At 48.9% G+C, this 17,499-nt stretch overlaps 1 protein-coding gene across 2 annotated transcripts in view; it reads left to right on the top strand.

Annotated features, from left to right (window-relative positions):
- HERC3 (HECT and RLD domain containing E3 ubiquitin protein ligase 3) overlaps positions 1–17,499 on the top strand; it is a 112,303-nt gene that overhangs the window by 50,812 nt on the left and 43,992 nt on the right. For both annotated transcript variants that reach the window (XM_089652318.1, XM_089652317.1), the window contains exon 9: positions 2,717–2,793. In XM_089652318.1, the coding sequence (XP_089508444.1) occupies positions 2,717–2,793 (77 nt within the window). The remainder of the gene's footprint in view (positions 1–2,716; positions 2,794–17,499) is intronic.

Raw genomic sequence — 17,499 nt, 5'->3', positions numbered from 1 at the left:
GGGCTAAAACAAGGATTGTTAGACTTGAGACCTGTGACACTAGGCCTCTAGAGAGATAAGAGCCTGTTTTTTATGCTGCTCCTCGTGTTCTTTTTGTTGAATCAATGTGCCCTGTATCTTCACATATTTACTACATTTCTTAATTTCTTCATGAAGGAAGGTAAAACAAACCTTAACCCCTGATCACAGTTTTTCTACTTTGGCACATGTTAGTAAAACTGTACATATCATTGCAACTACTTGGTGTATCTAGGTCAGTGATGTCGAACATTTTAGAGACCGAGTGCCCAAACTGCTGCCAACAACCCACTTATTTATCGCAAAGTGCCAATACTGCAATTAAACCTGAATACTGGAGATATAGTTTAGAAAAAAACAACTCATACTGTCAGGAATGGACTCGCCAATAGTGGTGGGACTCACCTGCCTTGTGGGTTGCAGTACCAGGACTGGCCAGCGGGTGCTCTCAACAACCAGAGGCTCACTCCTGTAGTCAGCCAAAACACCTGAGGCTGATTGCAGGAGGTGCATATAAGGAATGGCCAGACTTGCAATCAGGGCCTTGGTGTATGTTTCCCAAGAGCCCCTGTACCTGCATCCTGTCTGCTTCCTGTCTGATCCTGCTTGATCCCTGACTCTGATTGAACTCCGCCTGTCCTGACCTCTGCTATTCCTGACCACTCTCCAGTCTGCTCCTTTGGTACCTTGTCTGCCTGATTGTTCCTGACCCGGCCCGTCTGACTACGCTCTGCCTGCTCCTTTGTACCTTGCCTGCCCGTTTGCTACCGACCCGGCCTGCCCGACTACGCTTAGTATTGTTCTTTTGTTATCTGTTGGGGGTTTTGGTTTGGTTTGTTTGCACTGTGTTTATGTTTAGCCTTGCACTGCGTTTATGTATTGTTTAGTCTTAAATAAATTATATTGTTTATACTATATCTGAAGCCTGCGTTTCCCTGTGTCAGTCCACACACCTCTGGTCATACCCGGAGCCCTGACACATACATTAACATCTTTTATCTTAAAAGAAAAACACAACAGAGCTTCCACTGACCACCGGCACAAGGGGGCAAAGTTCCACTGACCACCGGCACAAGGGGGCAAAGTTCCACTGACCACCGGCACAAGGGGGCAAAGTTCCACTGACCACCGGCACAAGGGGGCAAAGTTCCACTGACCACCGGCACAAGGGGGCAAGGTTCCACTGACCACCGGCACAAGGGGGCAAGGTTCCACTGACCACCGGCACAAGGGGGCAAAGTTCCACTGACCACCGGCACAAGGGGGCAAGGTTCCACTGACCACCGGCACAAGGGGGCAAGGTTCCACTGACCACCGGCACAAGGGGGCAAGGTTCCACTGACCACCGGCACAAGGTGGCAAGGTTCCACTGACCACCGGCACAAGGGGGCAAAGTTCCACTGACCACCGGCACAAGGGGGCAAAGTTCCACTGACCACCGGCACAAGGGGGCAAAGTTCCACTGACCACCGGCACAAGGGGGCAAAGTTCCTCTGACCACCAGCACAAGGGGGCAAAGTTCCACTGACCACCAGCACAAGGGGGCAAAGTCCCACTGACCACCAGCACAAGGGGGCAAAGCTCCACTGACCATCAGCACAAGCCAAAATCTTGTGTTAATAAAAAAATTAATGTATTAAGACTCATGGCCAGTCCAATCCTTGGCAGCTCACTGACCAGCCATGCGAAAGCGTGGACGAGTTGCAGCTAATGAGTTGCGGCCCCTGACGTCATCACCTGGCAACGCTTCTCCTTTCTAAATGGCCCCTATGTGTGCTGTTATCTGATGCTCGGCTGCTGGGGCAACTTGGCTCACGTGCCGACAGAGAGGGCCCTGCTGCGGCATGCATGCCATAGGTTCGTCACCACTGATCATACCTTGTTTTTTCAAGAGATATTGGGCTTCCATTTGCTGATAAATGATAATGGATATCTCCTGATTTTTTTTTTTTTTTTTAATTTTTCAAATTTAACCATATATTTCTTGCTATTATAATACCCATCTGCGAAAGGAAAACCAAAATAAATTCTCCTGCTCCTGATGATCACATTTTTTTTTTAAGTCCTAAAACACACTGACATCTATACTAAATTAGAAATTTTTTTTTAATACTACCTAAAATATACTGACCCTGATATTTTGAATCTAACGCTAACCCTAACATTGACCTAACCAAACTCTGACCCTATTTTATCTTTTTTATTTATGTATTTATTTATTTTGCACACACTTTTATTTGTTTGTATAATTTTCTTGTTGCTAGAGGAGAAGAATGCAATGTATCTTTCTCCATTCAAGAGGAGAAAAAAAAACACAGGGGCAGACTGTGCAGTAACTGATCACTGTGAGAGCCAATCAGAGGCTATGACAGTGATCAGGTGATCGGGAACCAGGCCTCCTGTTTCCCGATTGTTAGTAGGAAAACCTGGAGCTCTCAGTAAGAGCTCTGTCTCTGTGGTGGGAGTGCCCAGTGAAGCATGCTCTAAGCACAAATGTAGCAGCACATATATTTGGCTCCATGGAAGAAGAAGACCCACTTTTGTGAGAGTGCATATATGCATATGCTCATTGGTAATGGGTTAAAGGATCATTTAGAAACTACATTTTGTTTCCAAGGTGCCAGTGTTTTGGATTACATTTGCGTGCTTTTAATACATATTCTTATAAATTGCCATAAGTGTTGCCTTATTTTCACAGATCCTTCTTCATACAATATTATCAAGCACATTTTCTGTGGATGGGACAAAACGTTTGTACTATGCTCGAAGCCAGAGGTGAGTCATAGGAAACTAATGTTGATTATTCTAATCATGTGTACCTTTATCTGTAACAACTACTGAGATTAGTATAATGATGCCATGCAAAGAGAAGTAACAATGTGGTATTGCTGATTTGTAGCAGTTCAAAGTAATACAATGTAGAGCCAAAACTTTTTTTTTTATTTTTTAAATAGAGTGGCAAAGTGTTAACCTCCCTTGATTTTATAATTTGCTGTCTGTGTCCCATTGGAAATATATCACCAGCAGAAGATTTATCCTCACCTTGTGGAGACAACAGTAAAAGGTTTATAAACAAGAAATGTGAGCGCCTTAGGACCAGAAAAAAATGTATATAAAAGCTGCTATGCACAAAACAGGTAACCAATATCACCTAGAATCATAAGCAATATATAGAAAGGTGCGGCACTAAAAATGACAATAACAGAGAATCAACAAAATGAATATATGATAATATAATGATATAAATAGTTCCAATAAAAATAGTATAAGATAAGTTAAAATAAGTATAGGTGACTCTTGTGCTTTGGTAACTCTGGATCCGGTATAGGTACAATAATGGTGAAAGTAATGCGCACTCACCGGACGCGCATATTAAATGCACCTTATATACTTATTCCAGATGTCATCAGCACGGAGAGTGGCCAGGAACTTATGTGGTCTTCCCTCTAGAGGGTAGTAGGTCATCAGACAGGATCCTTTTAAGGAATAATTACAGGTGACCCTCGTCCTTCAGGATTCCTCTTTAAGGTGCCTGGTAATGCTCCCTGGATATGTAGGTATCCACTGAATGAGGTCAAGAATGCCCAGTTCACTTTCAGAGGAATCCACACAGAACACAAAGTATCCTATTTTTATTGGAATTATTTATATCATTATATTATCATATATTCATTTTATTGATTCCCTGTTATTGTCATTTCTAACAGGAAAATGTTGTATTTCCCCTCACTTCAGTAGTCACCAGGATCTATAGAGAGGGTAAATCTCCCCAAAAGGGACAGGCAGCATTAAAACCTGACAGAGGTTCTATTCCATCCATGCTAAAGTCTAAAATAAAAAACTTGTAAGCAGACAGGCTCCTTATTGCAGTAGAGACATACAATGTATGTTCTGTAAAAAAAAAACAATAAACAACTTGCCTACCTTTTTGCAGTTTTCTTTAAAATGTACACAGAGCTGTGCATGTGCAGATCAGAGTATTTTCTCAGCACAGTGTCTGTGGATTGGGATGAATAAACCCCTGTGCATATGTAGGAGTTACGTCATCCCACTCCACGCAGTCAAGTTGGTGAAAGACCCAGCATGCTGGAGAAGCTGAGGAGAACATGCTGGTGTCGGTGATAAAACTTGCATATTGTGGACTACTAGAGGGGAAGAGACTACTACAGACTTTAAACCTACTCTTTTTTTTTTTTATGGTGTTGCAGGGACAACTTCCTTTTTTTTTTTTTTTTTCAAATAATTTTTATTTAATTTTTTTTTAGAAATTACATACACACACTATAACATATACAACCCTTTCCTCCCTCACCTCCCTAAAATCCCCCAACTGTAGATCCCCAACAAAAGTATACCTTATTATCAAAGCCATGATTCTCCAAATCACAAATACCATCTTTTGTCTTACATTCAGTTTTCCAATAATAAAATGTTGTTATAGACCTTCATGTCTTTCATAAACAACATATTCAATGCTATTCACATTATGGCACTATATTTCCATTTTCAACCACCATTCTAAAATAATAAATATCCGAAACAGCATTAGGGAAAAAATCTATTAACATTCGCAGATCCAGGTGCCAGTCCTCAAAGATCTAACCAGGGTTTTCACAATTTAGGAAATTTTATTACGCATCCCCATCTTACATAGGTATGTTTCTCCTTCTCTAGTGTAATATTATTTTCAGCCATTGTAAACGCGAAGGTAGTAAAGAAGATAACAACCACTGGGTTATGGGTTTATTGGCGTGATAGAGGGATCAATGGACCACTATCTGTACAGCAGAGGGCACAAATTTAAACTCCATATAACCCAGTACACATAACTTAGGACCTAACAGAAGAGACACTCTGAATTTATTTTGTTCAAAATATCTACCTAATATTTATATAGCTTAGGGCATGTCCACAACCTATGAATGAGAGTCCCAGGTAAGCTCCCACATTTTTGGCAAGAAGCATCTGGAAGTCGCCAATACAAAAATGACTTTTGTGGAGTACAATATACCCTATGAAATATAACAAGTTGCATCAATATTTGTGACAGAGATAAAGAGGTTAAGGAAACTGATTCTAAAATGTAATTCCACTGTTCATCCGACAGATCTCTCAAATGCTCTGCCCAACGTACTCTGCATGGAAAATCACTATCGCTATTCAATGCTGTCAAATGTAGGCTGGTATATAACTTTGATATTGGCCCCTTTTGCCAAGGTAGCTGTTGCTAAAAAATGGAGCAGGGAAGTGCTACTCCATTCCAAGGGTAGAGCACATTTAATCAAATCTTACTTTGATCAGCCTTGAAATAGTTGTATTAATTGTCAGTTTTTGCCATTCTAGTTTAAACCGACATAACTTGATGCTGAAATAAGTAATTACTAAGTAATTATAGAATTCTACATATGTATTGTCTCTGTGTGGTTAAAGGCCAACTATAGCCAAAACATTTTATTTTGTTTTGAATATAGTGAGAAAGGGTTAGGTCTCTGTCAGGTTTTAATTGCTATGTGACATTGTTAGGGAGTTTTCACTTCACTTGCTGTCTAGCGCAGGAAGTGATGTGGGATCTCTCCAACTGAGACATTCACAACTGTTATCACAAGGACACCAGGGTAACACTTTCTGTCATTGTGACACCAAAAAAAAAATATATATATACTCGCTACCCTTTTTATGGTGTCGTAAGGACAGAAAGAGGGAAGATCTCCTTAGTTGAGTCACAGATGGAAATAAAATCTCACAGAAAATGTAATACCGTCCAAATCCATCCAAACAAAAAAAAGTATTTGACTGGAGTTACTGGCAGTGTTAAACGCATTATGTTTCATGCTTTTGAAGGCGGTGAGAGATATATTTACATAGTTTGTGTATTTATGAATCAGCAAGGACAGACCTTATAGGGAAAGAATTGCAGGTTGAGGAAATCTTCATAAGCGTTGCCAAAATGTAGGCTTAAGGTATAGATGACTTTGGATGTACAGCATGGGCAGCACAGTGGCTAAATGGTTAGCACTTCCGCCTGGCAGTACTAGGGTCATTGGTTTGAATACCAGCCACGGCACCACCTGTCTGGAGTTTGCATGTTCTCCCTGTGCCTGCGTGGGTTTCTTCCGGGTACTCCAGTTTCCTCCCACACTCCAAAGACATGCTGGTAGGTTAATTGGCTCCTGTCTAAATTGGCCCTAGTATGTGTATGTATGAATGTGAGTGTTAGGGACCTTAGATTGTACACCCCTTGAGGGTTACGGACTGATGTGAATGTACAATATACAGTCAGGCCCATAAATATTGGGATATCGACACAGTTCTAACATTTTTGGCTCTATACACCACCACAATGGATTTGAAATGAAACGAACAAGATGTGCTTTAACTGCAGACTGTCGGCTTTAATTTGAGGGTATTTACATCCAAATCAGGTGAACGGTGTAGAAATTACAACACTTTGCATATGTGCCTCCCACTTGTTAAGGCACCAAAAGTAATGGGACAATTGGCTTCTCAGCTGTTCCATGGCCAGGTGTGTTTTTCCCTCATTATCCCAATTACAATGAGCAGATAAAAGGTCCAGAGTTCATTTCAAGTGTGCTATTTGCATTTGGAATCTGTTGCTGTCAACTCTCAAGATGAGAGCCAAAGAGCTGTCGCTATCAGTGAAGCAAGCCATCATTAGGCTGAAAAAACAAAACAAACCCATCAGAGAGATAGCAAAAACATTAGGCGTGGCCAAAACAACTGTTTGGAACATTCTTAAAAAGATGGAACGCACCAGTGAGCTCAGCAACACCAAAAGACCCGGAAGACCACGGAAAACAACTGTGGTGGATGACCGAAGAATTCTTTCCCTGGTGAAGAAAACACCCTTCACAACAGTTGGTCAGATCAAGAACACTCTCCAGGAGGTAGGTGTATGTGTGTCAAAGTCAACAATCAAGAGAAGACTTCACCAGAGTGAATACAGAGGGTTCACCACAAGATGTAAACCATTGGTGAGCCTCAAAAACAGGAAGGCCAGATTAGAGTTTGCCAAACGACATTTAAAAAAGCCTTCACAGTTCTGGAACAACATCCTATGGACAGATGAGACCAAGATCAACTTGTACCAGAGTGATGGGAAGAGAAGAGTATGGAGAAGGAAAGGAACTGCTCATGATTAGAGATGAGCGAAGTATTCAAAAATTCGATTCGACTGATTTGGCGAATTCGTGGAAAAATTTCGGTTCGAGTCGAATATATTCGCTGTGAATTTAACTTAAAAAAGGGTGTTTCTAGGCTTCAGAGAGACTTAATATTAGTGCAGAACACTGTACCTTTAATTTAAATGCCCTTGGAGTCTGCTGGGGAAGAGAAATAATACTGTCAGTCAGTATGACATGCAGATGAGTGCCGTCGATCTTAGAATCACCGCACACTTCACTCATTTGGGCAGTCACGGGGCCAAAACCAGAGTGTGGAGCCACAGTGTGGCGGTGGAGGCAGCAGCAATGGGAGGCCATACAGCACCCTATGACAAAAATGGAAACCACCAGCAGTGTGAGGAGACCTGAAAGTGGCACATGGCAGAGTGTGGCGATAGAGACAGCAGCAATGGGAGGCCGTACAGGGACCCATGACACACTCTGGACCTGGCAGCAGCATGAGGAGGCGGTACAGGGGCCCATGACAGATTACGGGCCTGGCAGCAGCATGAGGAGTCGGTACGGGGGCCCATGGCAGATTACGGGCCTGGCAGCAGCAATGGGAGGCCGTACAGGGACCCATGACACACTCTGGACCTGGCAGCAACATGGGGAGGCGGTACAGGGGCCCATGACAGATTACGGGCCTGGCAGCAGCATGAGGAGTCGGTACGGGGGCCCATGACACACTCTGGACCTGGCAGCAGCATGAGGAGGCGGTACAGGGGCGCATGACAGATTACGAGCCTGGCAGCAGCAACTTGGACAGGAGGACGTTCAGCTTCTGCACCGTCGGGTGCGTGCTCGCAAACTGTTGTCTCTTGGAAACGGATTCCAAGAAAGACTGCTGACGGAATCCGTGAAGAGGAGTAGCAGGAGAAGGAGCATCTGAACGAGCGGAATATGCCAACAAGCGACAACAGGGGCCCATGACAGATTACGGGCCTGGCAGCAGCATGAGGAGTCGGTACGGGGGCCCATGGCAGATTAGGGGCCTGGCAGCAGCTATGGGAGGCCCGTAATCTGCCAGCACCCTATGACAAAAAATGGAACCCACCAGCAGTGTGAGGAGACCTGAAAGTGGCACATGGCAGAGTGTGGCGATGGAGACAGCAGCAATGGGAGGCCGTACAGGGACCCATGAGAGACTCTGGACCTGGCAGCAGCATGAGGAGGCGGTATAGGGGCCCATGGCAGATTAGGGGCCTGGTAGCAGCTATGGGAGGCCCGTAATCTGCCAGCACCCTATGACAAAAAATGGAACACACCAGCAGTGTGAGGAGACCTGAAAGTGGCACATGGCAGAGTGTGGCGATGGAGACAGCAGCAATGGGAGGCCGTACAGGGACCCATGAGAGACTCTGGACTTGGCAGCAGCATGAGGAGGCGGTATAGGGGCCCATGGCAGATTAGGGGCCTGGCAGCAGCTATGGGAGGCCCGTAATCTGCCAGCACCCTATGACAAAAAATGGAACACACCAGCAGTGTGAGGAGACCTGAAAGTGGCACATGTTTGGGGCATGATTCATGGCGGATTTAGTCAGTTGTGTCAGGAACTGGTGGTTTGAAATCCAGACTAATCCACGCCTGATTCATTTTCACAAACGTGAGTCTCTCCACACTTTGGGTGGACAGTCGTGTCCTCCGCGGAGTTGCAATACCTCCTGCCGCATTAAACACGCGCTCTGATGCCACGCTACTGGCCGGGCATGACAGCCTTTCAAGGGCAAATTCAGCTAGTTGGGGCCAAAGGTCAAGTTTCGTTGCCCAGTAGTCAAGGGGATTGTCTACCTCGGTTGGCAGGGTGCTGTCCAAGTAGGCCTAAGCCTGTTGTTTGAGGTCCTGCTCCAGGTCCACCTGATGCTGCTGCTGCTGCTGCTGCGGCTGGTTAGTAGTTTCCTCACTGCGCTGGTGAAGAAAGCTACTCATCATCGACTGCAGACTGAGGCAGCCGCTGCTGGTGGAGCTGCCACTGCTCCTACCACCCCACCCCTCCCCTGCTGCCATGGCAGCGGAACGCGAGCGCACAGGGCCCACAGTGTCTGAGGATGGACGTTGGCGCAGACAGGCAGAGACCAGCTGACTACATAGGTGGTTTTTATAGTACGTTATTTTGGCCTCCCTCTCAGCAGGTGTGAAAAAGGCCACCATTTTTGAACGGTAGCGAGGGTCCAACAAGGTGGACAGCCAAAAGTCATCCCTCTGTCTGATGGTTATTATTCGGCTGTCGCTACGCAAGCAACCGAGCATGCTATGGGCCATTTGTGCCAAGGAATGCGAGGGACTCCCTGCCTCCATCTCCACAGCATACTGCCACGGTGCGTCTGGGTCCTCTGTCTCCTCTTCCTCCTCCTCTACCAGATGCTCCTGCTCCTCCACTCCTGTCCGCTGAGTGGAAAAACCACCCATTTCACTCAATAATTCCTGAGCACCAATGTCCTCCTCTACCTCCTCCTCTTCTTCCTGTCCTGCCCCCACAGGGGTCATGTGGCGTTGAGATCTGTGCGCCACGTCTACCGCACCCTGACCAGCCATTGTTAACAGCATTTGTTCCAGGACGTGCAACAGAGGAATGACGTCGTTCATCCCATAGTCCTGCCGACTCACGAATAGCGTGGCCTCCTCAAAGGGCCTGAGCAAGCGCAGGTGTCACGCATGAGCTGCCAATGGCTGACATCTAAGTTACACAGGGAGTACCTTTATCCGCTTTTAACATCAGGAAATCTGTGATGGCCTTTTGCTGTTCGTAAAGGCGGTCTAACATATGTAGGGTTGAATTCCACCTTGTTGCAACGTCACAGCATGAGGAGTCGGTATAGGGGCCCATGGCAGATTAGGGGCCTGGCAGCAGCTATGGGAGGCCCGTAATCTGCCAGCACCCTATGACAAAAAATGGAAAACACCAGCAGTGTGAGGAGACCTGAAAGTGGCACATGGCAGAGTGTGGCGATGGAGACAGCAGCAATGGGAGGCCGTACAGGGACCCATGAGAGACTCTGGACCTGGCAGCAGCATGAGGAGGCGGTATATAGGGGCCTATGGCAGATTAGGGGCCTGGCAGCAGCTATAGGAGGCCCGTAATCTGCCAGCACCCTATGTCAAAAAATTCAACACACCAGCAGTGTGTGAGGAGACCTGAAAGTGGCACATGGCAGAGTGTGGCGATAGAGACGGCAGCAATGGGAGGCCGTACAGGGACCCATGACAGACTCTGGACTTGGCAGCAGCATGAGGAGGCGGTATATAGGGGCCTATGGCAGATTAGGGGCCTGGCAGCAGCTATAGGAGGCCCGTAATCTGCCAGCACCCTATGTCAAAAAATTCAACACACCAGCAGTGTGTGAGGAGACCTGAAAGTGGCACATGGCAGAGTGTGGCGATGGAGACAGCAGCAATGGGAGGCCGTACAGGGACCCATGACAGACTCTGGACTTGGCAGCAGCATGAGGAGGCGGTATATAGGGGCCTATGGCAGATTAGGGGCCTGGCAGCAGCTATAGGAGGCCCGTAATCTGCCAGCACCCTATGTCAAAAAATTCAACACACCAGCAGTGTGTGAGGAGACCTGAAAGTGGCACATGGCAGAGTGTGGCGATGGAGACAGCAGCAATGGGAGGCCGTACAGGGACCCATGACAGACTCTGGACTTGGCAGCAGCATGAGGAGGCGGTATATAGGGGCCTATGGCAGATTAGGGGCCTGGCAGCAGCTATAGGAGGCCCGTAATCTGCCAGCACCCTATGTCAAAAAATTCAACACACCAGCAGTGTGAGGAGACCTGAAAGTGGCACATGGCAGAGTGTGGCGATGGAGACAGCAGCAATGGGAGGCCGTACAGGGACCCATGACAGACTCTGGACTTGGCAGCAGCATGAGGAGGCGGTATATAGGGGCCTATGGCAGATTAGGGGCCTGGCAGCAGCTATAGGAGGCCCGTAATCTGCCAGCACCCTATGTCAAAAAATTCAACACACCAGCAGTGTGAGGAGACCTGAAAGTGGCACATGGCAGAGTGTGGCGATGGAGACAGCAGCAATGGGAGGCCGTACAGGGACCCATGACAGACTCTGGACTTGGCAGCAGCATGAGGAGGCGGTATATAGGGGCCCATGGCAGATTAGGGGCCTGGCAGCAGCTATGGGAGGCCCGTAATCTGCCAGCACCCTATGTCAAAAAATTGAACACACCAGCAGTGTGTGAGGAGACCTGAAAGTGGCACATGGCAGAGTGTGGCGATGGAGACAGCAGCAATGGGAGGCCGTACAGGGACCCATGACAGACTCTGGACTTGGCAGCAGCATGAGGAGGCGGTATATAGGGGCCCATGGCAGATTAGGGGCCTGGCAGCAGCTATGGGAGGCCCGTAATCTGCCAGCACCCTATGTCAAAAAATTGAACACACCAGCAGTGTGTGAGGAGACCTGAAAGTGGCACATGGCAGAGTGTGGCGATGGAGACAGCAGCAATGGGAGGCCGTACAGGGACCCATGAGAGACTCTGGACCTGGCAGCAGCATGAGGAGGCGGTATATAGGGGCCCATGGCAGATTAGGGGCCTGGCAGCAGCTATGGGAGGCCCGTAATCTGCCAGCACCCTATGTCAAAAAATTGAACACACCAGCAGTGTGTGAGGAGACCTGAAAGTGGCACATGGCAGAGTGTGGCGATGGAGACAGCAGCAATGGGAGGCCGTACAGGGACCCATGAGAGACTCTGGACCTGGCAGCAGCATGAGGAGGCGGTATATAGGGGCCTATGGCAGATTAGGGGCCTGGCAGCAGCTATAGGAGGCCCGTAATCTGCCAGCACCCTATGTCAAAAAATTCAACACACCAGCAGTGTGAGGAGACCTGAAAGTGGCACATGGCAGAGTGTGGCGATGGAGACAGCAGCAATGGGAGGCCGTACAGGGACCCATGACAGACTCTGGACTTGGCAGCAGCATGAGGAGGCGGTATATAGGGGCCCATGGCAGATTAGGGGCCTGGCAGCAGCTATGGGAGGCCCGTAATCTGCCAGCACCCTATGTCAAAAAATTGAACACACCAGCAGTGTGAGGAGACCTGAAAGTGGCACATGGCATAAGAGACTGTGGACCTGGCAGCAGCATGAGGAGGCGGTATAGGGGCCCATGGCAGATTAGGGGCCTGGCAGCAGCTATGGGAGGCCCGTAATCTGCCAGCACCCTATGACAAAAAATGGAACACACCAGCACTGTGTGAGGAGACCTGAAAGTGGCACATGTTTGAGGCATGATTCATGGCGGATTTAGTCAGTTGTGTCAGGAACTGGTGGTTTGAAATCCAGACTAATCCACGCCTGATTCATTTTCACAAACGTGAGTCTCTCCACAGTTTGGGTGGACAGTCGTGTCCTCCGCGGAGTTACAATACCTCCTGCCGCACTAAACACGCGCTCCGATGCCACGCTACTGGCCGGGCATGACAGCCTTTCAAGGGCAAATTCAGCTAGTTGGGGTCAAAGGTCAAGTTTCGTTGCCCAGTAGTCAAGGGGATTGTCTACCTCGGTTGGCAGGGTGCTGTCCAAGTAGGCCCAAGCCTGTTGTTTGAGGTCCTGCTCCAGGTCCACCTGATGCTGCTGCTGCTGCTGCTGCGGCTGGTTAGTAGTTTCCTCACTGCGCTGGTGAAGAAAGCTACTCATCATCGACTGCAGACTGAGGCAGCCGCTGCTGGTGGAGCTGCCACTGCTCCTACCACCCCACCCCTCCCCTGCTGCCATGGCAGCGGAACGCGAGCGCACAGGGCCCACAGTGTCTGAGGATGGACGTTGGCGCGCAAAGGCAGAGACCAACTGACTACATCGGTGGTTTTTATAGTACGTTATTTTGGCCTCCGTCTCAGCAGGTGTGAAAAAGGCCACCATTTTTGAACGGTAGCGAGGGTCCAACAAGGTGGACAGCCAAAAGTCATCCCTCTGTCTGATGGTTATTATTTGGCTGTCGCTACGCAAGCAACCGAGCATGCTATGGGCCATTTATGCCAAGGAATGCGAGGGACTCCCTGCCTCCATCTCCACAGCATACTGCCACGGTGCGTCTGGGTCCTCTGTCTCCTCCTCCTCCTCCTCCTCCAGATGCTCCTGCTCCTCCACTCCTGTCCGCTGAGTGGAAAAACCACCCATTTCACTCAATAATTCCTGAGCACAAATGTCCTCCTCTACCTCCTCCTCTTCTTCCTGTCCTGCCCCCACAGGGGTCATGTGGCGTTGAGATCTGTGCGCCACGTCTACCGCACCCTGACCAGCCATTGTTAACAGCATTTGTTCCAGGACGTGCAACAGAGGAATGACGTCGTTCATCCCATAGTCCTGCCGACTCACGAATAGCGTGGCCTCCTCAAAGGGCCTGAGCAAGCGGCAGGTGTCACGCATGAGCTGCCAATGGCTGACATCAAAGTTACACAGGGGAGTACCTTTATCCGCTTGTAACATCAGGAAATAGGTGATGGCCTTTCGCTGTTCGTAAAGGCGGTCTAACATGTGTAGGGTTGAATTCCACCTTGTTGCAACGTCGCAGATCAGGCGATGCTGTGGAATTCCATTCTGCCGCTGCAGCTCAAGGAGGGTGTGCTTTGCGGTGTAGGAATGGCTGAAATGCATGCAAAGTTTACGTGACATTTTAAGGATGTCTTGCAGTGGGATGGTGGATTTTAGGAACCGCTTGACAACCAGATTGAACACGTGAGCCATGCATGGCGCATGGCACAACCTTCCTTGACGCAGAGCAGACACCATGTTCTTTCCGTTGTCAGTCAACATGGTTCCGATTTTGAGTTTGCGCGGAGACAGCCATCTGTCGATTTCTCTGTTCATTACACTGAGAAGTTCCTCCCCTGTGTGACTACGTTCGCCAAGGCATACCAGGTGCAGCACAGCGTGACACCGTTGCGCCCTGCACATGTGATATGCCGGTCGGGTAATGGGACTTGGCACGGGGGTGGGGGCTGAGGACACGGCGGAAGAAGAGGTGGTAGAGGCGGACATCTTTGCCGGACCAAGGACGTGCAAACGTGGAGGCAAAAGCGGCGTGACCTGTCCAAGTTGCTGGTGCGGCTGTGACGGCACCACGTTCACCCAGTGGGCCGTAATTGACATGTACTGTCCCTGACCGTAGTTACAGCTCCACACGTCGGCGCTGCCGTGCACTTTGGCAGAGACCGACATGCTCAAAGACTGGCCCACCATGTCTTCTACATGTGAATGCAGGGCTGGCACTGCCTTTTTGGCGAAGAAATGACGGCTTGGCACTCTCCACCGCGGCGCGGCACAAGCCATCATTTCTCGGAAAGGTGCTGAGTCCACCACTTGGAAAGGGAGGTACTGCAGCACCAGCAACTTGGACAGGAGGACGTTCAGCTTTTGCACCGTCGGGTGCGTGCTCGCAAACTGTTGTCTCTTGGAAACGGATTCCAAGAAAGACTGCTGACGGAATCCGTGAAGAGGAGTAGCAGGAGAAGGAGCATCTGAACGAGCGGAAGATGCCAACGAGCGACAACTCCCCTCAGCAGAGGTGTTGGAGCCTTGACTGGCTGATGGAGGGCGATTGACGTCGGGTGACGGAGCAAGTAACGGAGCGGGTGATGGAGCGGGGGCTGGGGCGGGCAGAACCGCCGTATCTTTATCACGGTTTTCCCAGGCCACCAAATGGCGACGCTGCATATGCTGCCGCAACGCTGTAGTCCCAACATGGGCCCCCTGGCCACGCTTGACTTTCTGGCCACATAGTCGACATACGGCTACGTTTACTTCCTCGGGCGGCTTGACAAAAAATTGCCACACCGCCGAGTAGGAAACTTTGCCCCCGATACTCCTCACTGGCTGACTGCTGCTTCCTCCGTGCACACCGGCACCACTACTGGCCGTGGTGGTAGGCTGCAGTGGAGCTGGTGCTCTACTCCGTGGCCGTTTGGCTCCACTGACACTGCTGCGACCCTGCTGCTGTCTCCTGGGCAACCCACCGACTGTTTCGCTCGCTGCCAAGCTGCCACCCTCTTCTCCTGATGATGCGGAAGAAATTGCCTGATGACGACGAGGCTGCCAAGTGCGATCAACCTCCTCATCATCAAGTAGGGTCTCCGCGTCACTACTAGCCCCCTCGGCTGCGTCTGGGTCAGGAGACAGACCTGTCTCTAGACCGGCTACCGAGCCACTCTCCTCGCCACTACTTCTTCGCCTGGCTGCTGAAAAGGCGGATGTCTCCCCCCGTTCCTGACCGCCCTCTGTTAGCTCTTCCTCACTGTACAGTGGGGCTGAGCCCACAGCATGCGATACTTCGCTTGGTGAGGGAACACCAAAGGACAGGGGCAGGTAGAGGACACGTGATTTCAGTGGGCTTGGTCCCGGGCCATGCCAACTAACGGTTGTGTCTGACGTACCCACCGACCGTTGGCTGTAGGTGTCAGAGGTGACCTGGGAAGAGGAAGACGACCGAGCCAACCAATCGACGACGGCAGGGTTGTCGGTGGAGACACGACCGCTGGATGACACCGGGAGCACTGGCCTCTGGCTGCGAATACTGCTGCCTCGACCCCTTCCTCTGCTGCCACGTCTGCTCGCTCCTAAAACATTGCCTCCTCTGCCACTCCTCTGCATGTTGTCTGACATACTCTTTAATTCAACGATTCTGTGTCCCTGAGTAACAATTCTGTGTCCCTGAGTAACAATTCTGTGTCTGTCCCTGAGTAACAATTCTGTGGCCCTAAGTAACGGTTCTGTGGCCCTCAGTAACAATTCTGTGTCCCTGATTAACGTTTATGTGGCCCTAAGTAACGGTTCTGTGGCCCTCAGTAACAATTCTGTGTCTGTCCAAGTAACAATTCTGTGGCCCTAAGTAACAGTTCTGTGGCCCTCAGTAACAATTCTGTGTCCCTGAGTAACCTTTCTGTGGCCCTAAGTAACAGTTCTGTGTCTCTCAGTAACAATTCTGTGTCCCTGAGTAACAATTCTGTGGCCCTAAGTAACAGTTCTGTGGCCCTCAGTAACAATTCTGTGTCCCTGAGTAACAATTCTGTGGCCCTAAGTAACGGTTCTGTGGCCCTCAGTAACAATTCTGTGTCCCTGAGTAACAATTCTGTGTCTGTCCGAGTAACAATTCTGTGGCCCTAAGTAACAGTTCTGTGGCCCTCAGTAACAATTCTGTGTCCCTGAGTAACAATTCTGTGGCCCTTAGTAACGGTTCTGTGGCCCTCAGTAACAATTCTGTGTCCCTGAGTAACAATTCTGTGGCCCTTAGTAACGGTTCTGTGGCCCTCAGTAACAATTCTGTGTCCCTCAGTAACAATTCTGTGTCCCTGATTAACGTTTCTGTGGCCCTAAGTAACGGTTCTGTGGCCCTCAGTAACAATTCTGTGGCCCTCAGTAACAATTCTGTGTCTGTCCCTGAGTAACAATTCTGTGGCCCTAAGTAACGGTTCTGTGGCCCTCAGTAACAATTCTGTGTCCCTGATTAACTTTTATGTGGCCCTAAGTAACGGTTCTGTGGCCCTCAGTAACAATTCTGTGTCCCTGATTAACGTTTCTGTGGCCCTCAGTAACAATTCTGTGTCCCTCAGTAACAATTCTGTGTCTGTCCCTGAGTAACAATTCTGTGGCCCTAAGTAACGGTTCTGTGGCCCTCAGTAACAATTCTGTGTCCCTGAGTAACAATTCTGTGGCCCTAAGTAATGGTTCTGTGGCCCTCAGTAACAATTCTGTGTCCCTGAGTAACAATTCTGTGGCCCTCAGTAACAATTCTGTGGCTGTCCCTGAGTAACAATTCTGTGGCCCTAACTAACGTTTCTGTGGCCCTAAGTAACAATTCTCTGGCACTCCGTAACAATTCTGTCTGTCCCTGAGTAACAATTCTGTGGCCCTAACTAACGTTTCTGTGGCCCTAAGTAACAATTCTCTGGCACTCAGTAACAATTCTGTCTGTCCCTGAGTAACAATTCTGTGGCCCTCAGTAACAATTCTGTGTCTGTCCCTGAGTAACAATTCTGTGGCCCTAACTAACGTTTCTGTGGCCCTAAGTAACAGTTCTGTGGCCCTCAGTAACAATTCTGTGTCTGTCCCTGAGTAACAATTCTGTGGCCCTAATAACGTTTCTGTGGCCCTAAGTAACAGTTCTGTGGCCCTCAGTAACAATTCTGTGTCTGTCCCTGAGTAACAATTCTGTGGCCCTAATAACGTTTCTGTGGCCCTAAGTAACAGTTCTGTGGCCCTCAGTAACAATTCTGTGTCTGTCCCTGAGTAACAATTCTGTGGCCCTAACTAACGTTTCTGTGGCCCTAAGTAACAATTCTCTG

Source organism: Staurois parvus, unplaced genomic scaffold (genome assembly GCF_062004578.1).
Source record: "Staurois parvus isolate SC_StPar_1 unplaced genomic scaffold, SC_StPar_1.0 ptg000679l, whole genome shotgun sequence".
Taxonomy (NCBI): Eukaryota; Metazoa; Chordata; class Amphibia; order Anura; family Ranidae; genus Staurois; species Staurois parvus.
The sequence above is the reverse complement of the archived record's forward strand: the minus strand, read 5'-3'. Positions and strand labels throughout refer to the sequence as shown.